This window comes from Vollenhovia emeryi, unplaced genomic scaffold (assembly GCF_000949405.1).
Source record: "Vollenhovia emeryi isolate VEMERY1.0 unplaced genomic scaffold, V.emery_V1.0 DF939238.1, whole genome shotgun sequence".
In the NCBI taxonomy this organism is placed as follows: domain Eukaryota; kingdom Metazoa; phylum Arthropoda; class Insecta; order Hymenoptera; family Formicidae; genus Vollenhovia; species Vollenhovia emeryi.
The window spans coordinates 461,567-473,975 of record NW_011967128.1 but is presented as its reverse complement, the minus strand read 5'-3'; the positions used below and the strand labels follow the sequence as shown (position 1 = coordinate 473,975).

The window sequence follows — 12,409 nt, the reverse complement described above, 5'->3', positions numbered from 1 at the left end:
TAGCCAAAAGAGCTGAAATTTAGCCGTGATATAAGGACATGCAGCTCGAGTCTTTGCTACGGAACCTCAGTTTATTACAATGTACATTCATACTACAAGTAACGAGTCGCGACTGAAAGGAAAGAGACGCAGAGACAAGCATAAGAGCGGAGCGTGAGCGCACCGATAGTGTGCATCGGGCCTAATGTTTCTTACGAAGATTCTATAGCTATGATGCCGAAATTTATCTTTATCCAATGTGAATGATTAGTCACATTAGTCATGAAACCTAAACTTTCCCGAAGGTATTACTAGAATGTGGTTGGTATAAACTTTGCAAGCTACAAATGATTTTCTAACAGGTACACAAAACAGCGATAAATTTGTCGAGACACCTAGAAATCCACCTGCGTTAATAAGACTTTTTTAGTGCTCGCCGGATCACACGCGTGATATATTTTCAAATAGCCTGCCACTTTATTAGCTCGCGTTGAAACGAGCTATTCTTTCCAACTGACAAAGTGGTAACAAACCAACTCTTTGCGATGGCAACAAAGCGCTTTTTATTAGCCCGAATTCAACCTAGCTAAAACTGAAATTCAGCTGAAACTGTAAGTCGTTTCTTTGCGTGTCGGTGCTTTTGGAGCATCTTGGCATATCGCATGCAGACTTGTTCATCCCTCGAGGATTTACAAAATTCTTTGAGACACCAGACGAAATTTCGCTGGCCGAGAAATATGAGAAAAGGCACCGTAAGATCGAAAGTGGAAACGAGATAACAGCCGTTTAAATAGCTCGCCGCGAGAGAGAACGACGCTGTTGATTCCTGTTTAGCGCGCCGGTATTCCCGAGCGCTTCTTTTTCCGGCAATCTCTGTATATAATTTAAAATCCAATTGCCGTGCACTTATACCTGCAGACTCGAGCTCAGCGGAACCACTCCGTGATCCTGGGCGTAAACGGTCAACCAGTATCCCCTCTTCGTCTCGACGTCGAGCACCGCCTTGGTCCTGATGTTTCCTGCAACAAGCGGAGAACGCGCAATTAACTCCCAGTGGAACCAGAATGAACGCGGGGCACACACGAGCACGAGCGAGCCGTGCGATAGTATCTCGATCATCTATCTCTCAACATTTCGAAATAATTCACCTTATTCCGATCGAGCCCGTCGCGCGTAATGAAATATATGGCAGGTGCGAGGCCGTCCGGCGGCTTTCTCGAAATGGAATTAATATTAAACAACGTAAAATAATCGCCGTATCGGCGAGACCTTTCGCACCCTGGCGGTTCGTTATTCCTCTGCGCCCGGGGAGCTCGAAACGAACGGAAGGCGGCCGGTTTTCGTGGGGAGAAAAAAGGCGATTGTTTCCACCTTGTGCCGAGGTGGTCGGCAACAAGAGAGCCGACAGGCGGGCACGTGTGCGCGCACCGCGGCGCGAGTCACCAATCGAGCGAACGGCGCAAAAATCGAGCCGCATTCCTGCCGTCAACACGTCAGCGGGGCACACGTTGGCCCCGGTGCCGGTGCCCCCGTCGTTCCCCGGACTCCGGGATTTCGCCGGATGCACCGGCGGTTTCTTGCCCAGTCGCCGCCGATATTCTAACCGCTCCTCGCGGTTTTGTTTAACTCGTCGCCCGGGATTAACGCGAGGGGACCAGCGGTTCAACCAACGGCTCGTCGGCCGTCCCGTGGCTCTCAAACGCTGCTCGTAGCGAGAGAGAGAGAGAGAGAGAAAGAAAGAAAGAAGAGAGAGAGAGAGAGAGAGAGAGAGAGAGAGAGAGAGAGAGAGAGAGAGAGAGAGAGAGAGAGCTCTGGGATAAGTCGCGGATCGGATTGGGATTAGCGATTGTCTTCTAGCCAATGAGAGCAAAGCAGCCAACGATTAATCGACTCTCATTGGCTAGAACAGTACTCGGAGTTGCACGATTCGGGCAGATTTCGTAGGCGACGCCTACTATCCCCCCACTACGGTCAATATCGATCGTGAGGCCCCAGCGTCATACGCGCGATCGGCGGCCCGACCGTCGAGCTTCGATCGATATTGACCGTAGCGGGGGGACAGTGGGCGTCGCCTACGAAATCTACCCGAAAAGTGCAACCAACTCCGAGCACTGGGCCAGAGAGGACAATCGTTAATCCCAATCCAATCCGAGTTGGCAATTGCTAGTCTGATTCGGCCTTAGACAATGCCGCAGAGAAAAGTAAAAATGGCAAGTGAGAATGAGCGTTTGTATAATAAGAAAAATTAGAATATAGAAAAATGTATAGAATATTAAAAAACGACAGAAAGATGTTACAGATTACAGTTGACTAATTACAGCAACGCTCACCCAGGATGTAAAATAATAATTAGATCGAGAGAGGGAGGAGGGGAAGGGGAGTCGAGCGTAAACCCGAAGAGCGCGACTCGCGATTTGTAGCGCCGATAATCAACGTCTTCCCCGTTCGCGCGCGAAGTCGGAGACCGAGGCCGAGCCCGCGGTTTCGGTCCTACCGCGCAATTAGCGAGACATCGAACTCGCCGTTTCAACGTTTCAACGTCGATCGCCGGCCGGGATAACGGGCTCGATCGTCGGAGTCTACCGAGGCATGTAACGAGCGCTAATTAGAAATCGGGAGATTCGTGCGCGAATCGCCGCGAGTCGTTTTTTTCTCCCCCCTTTCTTTCCGCGTCCCGGTCGAACCGGCGCGGGAGAGTCTCTCGCCCGCTCGCCTCGCCCCGCGAGTGCGACTTCGCGTACGCTCGCATCCCGGCTGTGCAAACCCGCGTTTTTTCCTTGGTTTTGTTTCATTCTGTTTTCTCTCTCTCTCTCCTTTTTTTCAAAAAATACACGTAGCGCCGAGCCTCGCGTTAAGCGCGGCGGCGGCATACGGGCCGGTTTTGTTGCCGTGTTTTCCTTGCAGCTTCCGTTGCATCGCGTGCGTGCTCAAATCATAGTCGGCGCTCCCCGTCCGCGGGTCCGCTCGCAGTTAGCACACATGACATGGAAAAGAGGGAATGCGCTTTTTTTTTTACAGTCTCTCCTTTACGCTGTAAATCGCACGGCCGGGCGCACAAACGCTCAGGGACAGGCCTCGCCGCGCGTGTAATTAACTTTATTTAATTAATTCGAAAAACTAAATTAACTTCATTTATAATAAATTCAATTAACTTAATTTTAACTGTATCACCGCCGCAAAAGAATGCGGCCTCCTATATGCGCGGCGAGCGCGCGGAGGAGCAGGCATTTCGAGTAGCTGAATTCACCGTGGAAATTGTTAAATCTTAATTAACCGCAAACGAACGCTGCCATATAATGCGCCAGGCCGCTGTGCTTCATCTTCCCCCTCCCTCCCCCTCCTACCCCCCCACGTGCCCTGCTACGTCGTTACCTCCGCGTTATACGCGCCTCTACTGTTCATTCGACTGTGGAAGAAGCGGATGAAGACACGTGCGGTGCTTAATAGCGAGCGAGCCGGCGAATGCATTAAATTTAGTACCGTAAACGCGATTTATACAGCATCCTCCGTATAACGGGAGAACTTCGTTAGCGGGGAAAACGAGCAGCCTGGCTCCGCGCGATTACAAAAATGAATTTTCTCGCGAGCAGTCGATACTGTAGTTCTTCTACGAAATAAGATACATCCGGCGGGGGCTCGAGACAGTCCCGAGAAACAATCTGCGACGAAGTCAAGATGAGGTTCGCGTGAGTAAATGTTCGTTCGCACGTTCGGCCCCTTTGCGCATAACGCGGGTATTACGGATTGATAAGAATGCTCGGCAACAAAACGGGTTTCCGCGGGACAACTTATCACCTATCGTCTTGCGGCTCGAAATGCACCTTCTCGGAAAGGATTTTGACAACGGAACAAAAAATATTCTTGGCACGTTTCAATTTATCACAGACTCATGTGGTAAACGAGTAGAACTACAGTACCGGCCAAAAGTGTACCACTTTTAAGTTTTCCGAGCTCAACTTTCGTCAAAGTGCGTCGCGAATGTGTTCAAAATTTTAGATACCTGGTAACAGGTGCATCTTGTACGTGAAGGGTCATGAAAAGGCTGGACGAAATATTGATCTGCGAGTTTTTCATTCGTGCACGTTAAAGCTGGTTAAAACAAAAGGTGGTGTAATTTTGACCGGCACTGTATATTAAGATCGAATCGAGGGAGAAACCGCTGACCAAAATCTTGTACAGCAATGCCCACTAATGCCCAATGGGCATTGCTTTATCTTATTATCTTATTTTATTTATCTTGTTTTATCTTATTTTATCTTATAATGCGCCAGCAAGGCCTAATGCCCAAAAAATGTCTAGTAATGCCCAGCAATGCCGCAAATCTTAACACCACAATGCCCTCAGCGGTTTCCCTCTCGGAGGAAACCGCTGACCAAAATCTTGTACATACACCAATGCCAAATGGACATTATTTTAGCTTATTATCTTATTTTATCTTTATAATGCCCCAGCAAGGCCTAATGCCCAAACTAATGCCCAAAAATACCTAGTAATGCCTAGTAATGCCCAGTAATGCCGCAAATCTGTACATCACAATGTCCTCAGCGATTTACCCCTCAGAGCGAATCAATAATTTCTATTCTCCTAGAATCTAGATTGACTTGCCATATTGAGATAGGAACACATAAATTTAAGCTTATATATTTTGTTTGCGTTTAAATAAATCTTCGCTCGACGTGTTACAACGCACAACAGAAAAATGGTTTGGAGCAGGTTTTTCCAACGTCTTAGTAAGTTAAGTAATAGTTAAATCACGCGTATGTATTTGTTTTTCCTTTAAATTAAAAAAGATAAACATATAATTTAACTATTAATTAGCTTACCAAGAGGTTGGAAAAACCGATCCTTATTTAGGTTAAAGAAATGAGATACGTTGAAATCACGTTTTTTTGTTAGGGTCGAACCTCCATGTAAATTGATTTCAAAGAACCTTTTTTCTGGGTGTATACAAACTAAAATTTTATCCCAATAATTTAAGAATTTCAGATTAAAACATTCCTCTCTCGGTAATAAATATAACTGCCGCTATATCGATTCTATTATACTTAATAATAAATTTTGATTTACTTGCACTAAAACATTTGCTAGAGCTGAAGAAATAGATACGAATTCTCTTAGCGATTCCAGTCCGGATCAAATAAAATTTTAATTAAGGTAAAAAGAAATCATTTCTTCGAAATTAAATAAAAGTCTAGTAGGGCCGAAGTTCCATGAAAAATTTGTTTGATTTCAAAGAAACTTCTCTCTGGGTGTGTACGAACTAAAATTTTATTCCGACGATTTAAGAATTTCAGATTAAAACATTCCTCTCTCGGTAATAAATATGACCGCTGCTGTATCGATTCTACTTTACAATAGATCGAAGTGCAGTAACATTGGAAATCTTTCCCGCGGGTGTATTAATATTATTTCAGAGAGGCGGGAGTACATACACGGGTATCTCGCACATATCGAACGTCTCCGCGGGGAAGAGGGAGGAGAGGAGGCAGAGCGAAGGAAATTATACTCTTTGTGAAATATTTTCGTCGCCCGCCTTCGCGTCCGTTCGCGCGAGCTGCTTGAACGTTGTTGCTGAACTTGGATCGGGCTTCATCACGGAGATGGATACCCCGGCGAATCTCCCGGGCTCCCTCGTGCTCGTCCATCCGTTCCGACAGCTGATGAAGGCGCGTGCAGCATTTAATAGCGCGCCGGGGATCGTATTTAATGTGTGCCTGACGCGCGGATTGCAGCAAACTCCCCGAGATGCGCGTGTGCGATGTACAGCGATACGAGGTACGTGAACGAAACGCCGAAGAGCTCTCTCGTCCACCCGAGTTCGCGCCGCCTCGCGCGCAACTGCCCGATACCGATGGCAAATCGTGGGATAATTTCTGTATATTATACATAACTGGTGAAAATAAGGGAAAGTAAATAAAGAGAATAGAATTGCGAGCCGCGGGCGCTTCCAAATATATTGTGGCGAGGAGGAAAAATAACCGGACGGTAATCGCGCGACAGCTGCTTGGCAATTTTTCCCCGCGACTTTCTCAGCTCGTAAGAGCTCGACGCCGTTCACTGCTCGAGAGATCCAGCAAGGACCGTCTCTCTTTCTCTCTCTCTCTCTCTTTCTCGTCGAGCGAGCTACAGAATTCGTTCCTGGCGTGACTCTCGTCCTTTGTTCGAGTAACGACGGAGCCGCTTGGCGGAAGCGCGGAGAGGAAACGGCCGATGGCTCTCCTCCGGCGGAGAACGTGCAGCTGTAATCGAACTCTCGGTCGTTTAATTTTTGGCCCCGGGTACCGCCTCTCTCCCTTCCGCTCTTTCATCCGCCGTCCCGTCCATCCTCCCTCGCCGCCCTCGTCCTCCCCGAAAAATCTCACGACGTAGCGCTCCGTCCGATCGTTAACCCAGATTCGTCATTAACACTTTTGGCATTATCTCGCTGGCAATACGTCCAACGGACGTACGCGAAGCTTCAACAATGACTATCGTCCTCTCGGCTCCGATTATTGTTGAGAGGTGATTGATGCTCGATCGGATAGCGGGGATTAACGAACGCCTCGAGAGCTGCAGTGAGAACAGATCGTACCAATTGGGCTCTTACCGTTATCTACCTCATTACCGGCGCCAGAGATAACGCTACGATTCGTCATAAGTGTCTCTATCGGTTCGTTAAAAAAAAAAGGAATGTATAATAAGGGTTTAATTACGGATAATGAAGTCGAAGGTAGCTCCTCGCAGTCTTGACATTCACAATACGATCGCGCTCGCCTGTAAACACATTACGTGCGTTCAAGCAACCTTAGTTACCAGCGTTACCTTCGTGATACTCGCGTTGATTAAATTATATAATCCGTGAGAATTAAGCGCGACAAAGTTTCTCGGGATCTAAACGGAACGTCAGGATTAATAAAGGGGACTCGTAAATGAAAGATAATTGCGATTTCCCTCACCTTTATAAGCCCCATTTAATCGATTGCAATTTGCAGCGCAAACTTTAACGTTTCCAAGTAGCATGAAAAAATCCGAGCCCGAGTTTTCGTACCGTAATTTCGAATATGATATTACTGCGCGCGTAGAAGTTTCGCGCATTTGATGAATGTCGGGGGGAAAATACAAACCGTAAATCGCTAGTGGATAAAAGCGCCACTAGGAGCGAAATTACGAGATATACGTGTCCGCTCGACCGGATCTCTCGATACGCTCGAGATTTAAATTGCCGGGGGCATATCGTCAACATTCGATTGAAATGCGTTTCCGTGGAAACCTTTTAACGATTAGATTCACGTAACGGTATATGCGCATATAAAGGGGTGATGTAGCTTTTAAATCACGACTGAAAGCACAATGGGAGGGCGAAAGGTAAGATCAGTGTTTCAAATAAATAATATTGGCGGTATTAGACGTAGAATAGAAAGGCGGGCTCGCTATGTAAATGCTGTCGCTGGCGATCGAACGTCTGTTAGAGAAATGTGAACGCGTGAGATAAAAAGAATCTATGAATAATATGAAAGATACAGTCACGAGTGGGCAAGATGGGAAGAATCCACGAGTGTACAGTGTACGCCGCCCTTGATTTTCAAATTGACAATAGAAAAGGAAAATTTCGTGTGAAGAAAGAAATAAATCGAAATATTGAGCATAATAATCTCTTTAGGTTGCCAGTAATAAATAACAACGAATAAGTTTAGTCGACCTTAACTGGCACTTGTTTAATAAAATAAAATAAAAAAATACAGTGCGACGTTTCGACCAAGGGGTCTGTTCTCAAGCACATTCTTAAAAATAATGAAGCCAATGTAACATGCAGTCAAATGATAAAAGTCCAAGGAGGTGAGTCATGATTATAAAATTAACAGGCACAAAGATAAAATAGATACGCTGTCTACAAAGGCCGGAGAATGACTTAATTTTACCATCATGACTCACGTCCCTGGATTTTTATCATTTCACTGCATGTTACATTGGCTTGATTAATTTTATGAATTTCCTTGAGAAGGACCTAAACCCCTTGATCGAAACGTCGCACTGTATTTTTTGTATTTTATTTTATTAAACACGCGCCAGTTAAGGTCGACTGAACTTATTCATCGAAATGCCGAGGCTCCACCGGGAAAGAGAACGTCGAAAATCAGGGAATGCAACACCACATTTACACCACGTATCCAATTACATTAATAAGTGACATCGAGAATTAATCCCCCGCGGGTTTCGACACAAACCAATTATGTCTACTAGCAAACATTCTTCGCGGGCACGTTCTTCTTTTATAATCCGTGAAACTTTTCCGTAGCTCCGCGGGACTTGGCGTGGTACTCCAACAAATTATTATACCTCTAACTCTACCGAGATGTCCAATCTTCTTGCATCGTGCCCTACCCCCCTCCCACGGGTGGAGATAAACGGTCCCACGTTTTTTCCCTTTTTAACTGTGTGGTTTCCAACTTTTGTAGGAGCACTACTTACCAGACGTTCGTCTTTATCTTTATGGCCCCTTCGATAGCCGACGAGCCAATTTAATCAGCACTTTTACCGGGAATCTACGTGAGCTAATAAAGAAATATCTAGCGAACATTAGATAACGGGACTCGTATTACCTGCACACGAGCTGCAATTCCATCCGTATGTAGTACAATTTCATGTATAATGCGTCTGATAATTTAACACTAGAATTACCAAGAGGATTAAAGTACTTGCTCCACGTTTTTTAAAATAATTATTACTCATGCTTTAAGCATTTAATTTCTGAAATTTATCCTGAGTTTTATCAAAATTAATGTTCTCTTTGTTTTCTAAAAAATTTCTATGTAGTATTCTATGCAAATTTTCAGTAATTCTGGTGTTAAAAAACATTCAGATAATTATCTAAGTTATCTAAATAATTATCCTAAAAATGTTTTGTACCACAACTTTTCCGTAAACAATGAAATATTTGGACATGCATAGAATTTTAATATGATGCTATATAAGTGTCTCAAATATTTAAGAGATTTTTCCGAAACTGTAAGTTAATTAAACAAAATCCCGGCATTAATTTACAAGCGCTAATCCTCTGGAGCCGTAAAGTCTCTAATGACAATGTGAAGCACGTAATAAATGTAAAAATAAACAATTAATGAATAAATGGTCGCGTTCGCCTGGAAGTCGTAGTAAAAAATTTGACGACCCTACAAAGTTGCAAATGGCTTGAGTGGATGAAGAAAAAAATTTCACGCGGAACTAGTTTACCGGAGATTCCGCGTGTTCGAAAGTTCCCGAAAGTTGGCGTTGATGCGCAAGTCGGCTGACGATTCCTCCTCCGGTTCGTGATACGCGTATCACATAGAAAAGTTCCAAAGTGTGCATACAGTTTGGAAGCAATCGAACCTAAGGAGTTGGAGAAGCTGCGAAAACCGCTTTGGAGCAGACATTGATACGTTGCCACATTCGGCGCGAGAACACTCTCTCGCAACTTGCTTCATTTTTCCCCGCTTCTTGCAGAAAATATCGCCGAAAGAATACAGGAAGTAGCCGCCCTGCGCATCCCGCGTCTCAATTCTATCTTCTGAGAGCACTTTTATCCCCCCCGTTGAATGCGCCGTATTGTAATCCTGGCGTCTTAAGAAAATTAAAAAGCGTAATAATTGTCGAGACGATTAATCACGAAGGAGACAAAGCGACGTCTTCCTCCCGGTTGGAATAAAGACGTTTATCGTCTCGATGATTGCCGGCGAAATTGAAGGTTTCCCGTCGCGCCGCTCGTGAAAGATCATTCCGGGGGCTCGGACGATGACGGCACGTTTACGACGACGGTATCCCCGATGGGTATAAACGAGCGGCACGACGGTTTCACGAGTGCTCGCGAAAAGGTATTGCGAATATAATGATCGCCACCGCTCGGCGGCCGTCATTAGCCAGATTAACAGTGGGAAACCGTTCTGTCCTCGACGCAGGCAGCCGGGTTACCAGGAATTATGTCGGCGGTTAGGGTGCCGTAAGATCCGCCTTCGTCGTGTACCCTTCGTCTTCTTTCGCTCTCTCCCTCCCGCCGCTGTCCCACTTTCCTGACTTTCCGTATCTTTCTTGTCCCGCCCCCTTTTTTATCGCTCTCACTACTACCCCGAGTAGCAAGCGCTATCGTTCGCGCCCTAAAGAGGAACGAGAATCGCGGCCAGAGACGAATATCCAGTTTTTCTTTTTTTTCCCCTTTAACACAAAATTGATTTGTCCGACTTCGCAGCGAGCGTTTGCATAGAAAATACACGCCGGCTGCTTCGCCGCGCGGTTCTAATTTAACGCAATTCAATCGAATCTTCGCCGGTACAAGCTCGTGCACTCCTTACGTTTTCCGGCAGCGACCGTTTCGATATTAAATATCGTTACTTGATAAGGACCTGGAATTAGGTCGAGACGTCGTAAATAAATTATTGAAACTTTGCCAGTCTGCCCGACTACGAGCTTTGCAGTTTTGTTTAAATCTACCACTGGTGACAATAAGAACACTCAAGCTCGTTAATCGATTCACGCAGGCTCACAAGTCGATGGTGAAATCGATATCGATCACGATTTGTCGGACCGTATGATTTGACGACGACTAGATTCCTCATTGATTTCATAAGAAGATCCGTGTAATATACTTTGTCGATATCTTATTGACGTATAGTCGACATCTATTAGATGTATACAGAGTATCATGTTAGTGTTGACCAATTACTGATGATTTAGTTGATATCTAGTAGATATCATAAGTCGAGTCGATACATGGAGATGTTGATTCAAAACGATATCAATTGAAATATGTCTAGATCGTGGACATCTACAGAATATTTTCCGGATAGTAACGAAATCATTCTAGACATCAACTCGACTATTGATTTCCGCATGATCTCAGCTTCATTTCAATATGACACATTCATCAGATTCATCGACTTGTGAACCCGGGCGGGTAGCGCGAGAGAAAGACTGACTCTGTCAGCTTTTATTTAACGCACAGAGTATTAATCTGCGCGCTGAACATTTCCCAGGCGCGTATAAATAATAAAAACGCAGTTGCCTCTCACGTCAAACAGTCCGTGCGATTTTTCTCCCCCTCGCGTCCCCACGCCAGACGTGCACGTCCATTTTCCGGCTGTACAGTTACCTAAATGCCTTACAATTCATTCCGACGCGACGCGGACTGTTTACCCCCGCGGAACGTTCATTATTGCACCGCGGGCTCCGGGCGGCGGATAGAAAGTTAATTACGTAGTTACTGGCATTCCATATTTTATGGAAACGCGGATTGGATTTTTGATCGAAATATCTCGTGCGTCCGAGGGCTCAGAGTTATTGGCCGCGTGTGTCATAACGAGAGTCGTAACGAGAGTCTTGTCGCGCGTGTACGCCGGTGACACGCGACCGCGATAAGAAATCTGCACATCGCGTGTCCCTCGTTGCGTGGTCCGCTTATTACGAGGGGGAGCGGGGAGGCGGACGAGGGTGGCCTCAAGTGGTCGTGCATAAAATCACGTGGTATCGGGTATCCGGTCCTCTTCCGGCGGCCGCAAAATACGAGCCGCGTCTTACGCCTCACCCGGAATACGTGAAAGAAAGACGTTACCAGGAAACGTGTCCCGCACACGTACGTTCTGTATCGTGGATCTCGCTGGCGGGGCGAAAGAGAATGCCGGCCATACGAGCCACGATCGAGTTTTATTTCGCGCAGGCTAGCGTGCTCCCCCATTCCCGTTTGATTGACGCGGGCTGCGTTGGCATTTGGAAACTGAGGAACGCGGTAGTTCGTGCCTCTCTCGCGATCATCGCTTTCGAGGAAAATCCACCGTGCTTCGTGGATCTTTCACGAAATCGTGGCCATGTACGGCCGACATGTAAACGGCGTGTTTCATCTTTAACGCGACTGCGATCACGTTTCCGCTCCAAGTCGGCGCATCGCGGGAGATTGACGCGATCAGAGAGCCCCCTGGTCCTGCCTCGCCGCGATAAAAGTCGCTCGTGATAAAAGATGGAGAGTTTCGATCGGCATTGTAAAGAGCAACGGCGATCAGTCTGGCATATGCAAATTTGCACGCGGCCATAACAGACCGGAGGTATAAATCCTTGTCACGAGTTGCGGAAACTTGTCCGTGTACACGGGGAGAATTTTCTCTTACAATTTACTCTGAAAATCCCACGTAATCGTGGGACAACATGGTACTTTGAAGACTTTTATTAGAGTTCTTTTGGAACTTTACCATACATTCTACTAGTAAATGGTATGGTAAAATTTCAAAAAACTCTCATGAAATTCTTCGAAGTGCCATACTGTCCCGCGATTACGTGATTTTCGGAATAAATTTTAAGAGAAAATCGAAGGAATAAAGGATATAAGAGCTAAGACAGGATGTTAGTGTCCAAATGATTTTAATTTTTTGCTTCCTCATGGAGGAAGCTTTGTTTCGATGCGAAAAATTTTGTTCCAGTTTTCATTGCC

General features: G+C 45.8%; 1 protein-coding gene across 1 annotated transcript in view; it reads right to left on the bottom strand.

The window, feature by feature from the left end:
- The window catches only part of LOC105560199 (fat-like cadherin-related tumor suppressor homolog), a 79,239-nt gene extending 78,141 nt beyond the window's left edge, over positions 1–1,098 (bottom strand). Inside the window, exon 1 of the mRNA XM_012009084.1 lies at positions 892–1,098. Within this exon, the coding sequence (XP_011864474.1) occupies positions 892–1,098 (207 nt within the window). The remainder of the gene's footprint in view (positions 1–891) is intronic.
- Positions 1,099–12,409: the final 11,311 nt, after the last annotated feature.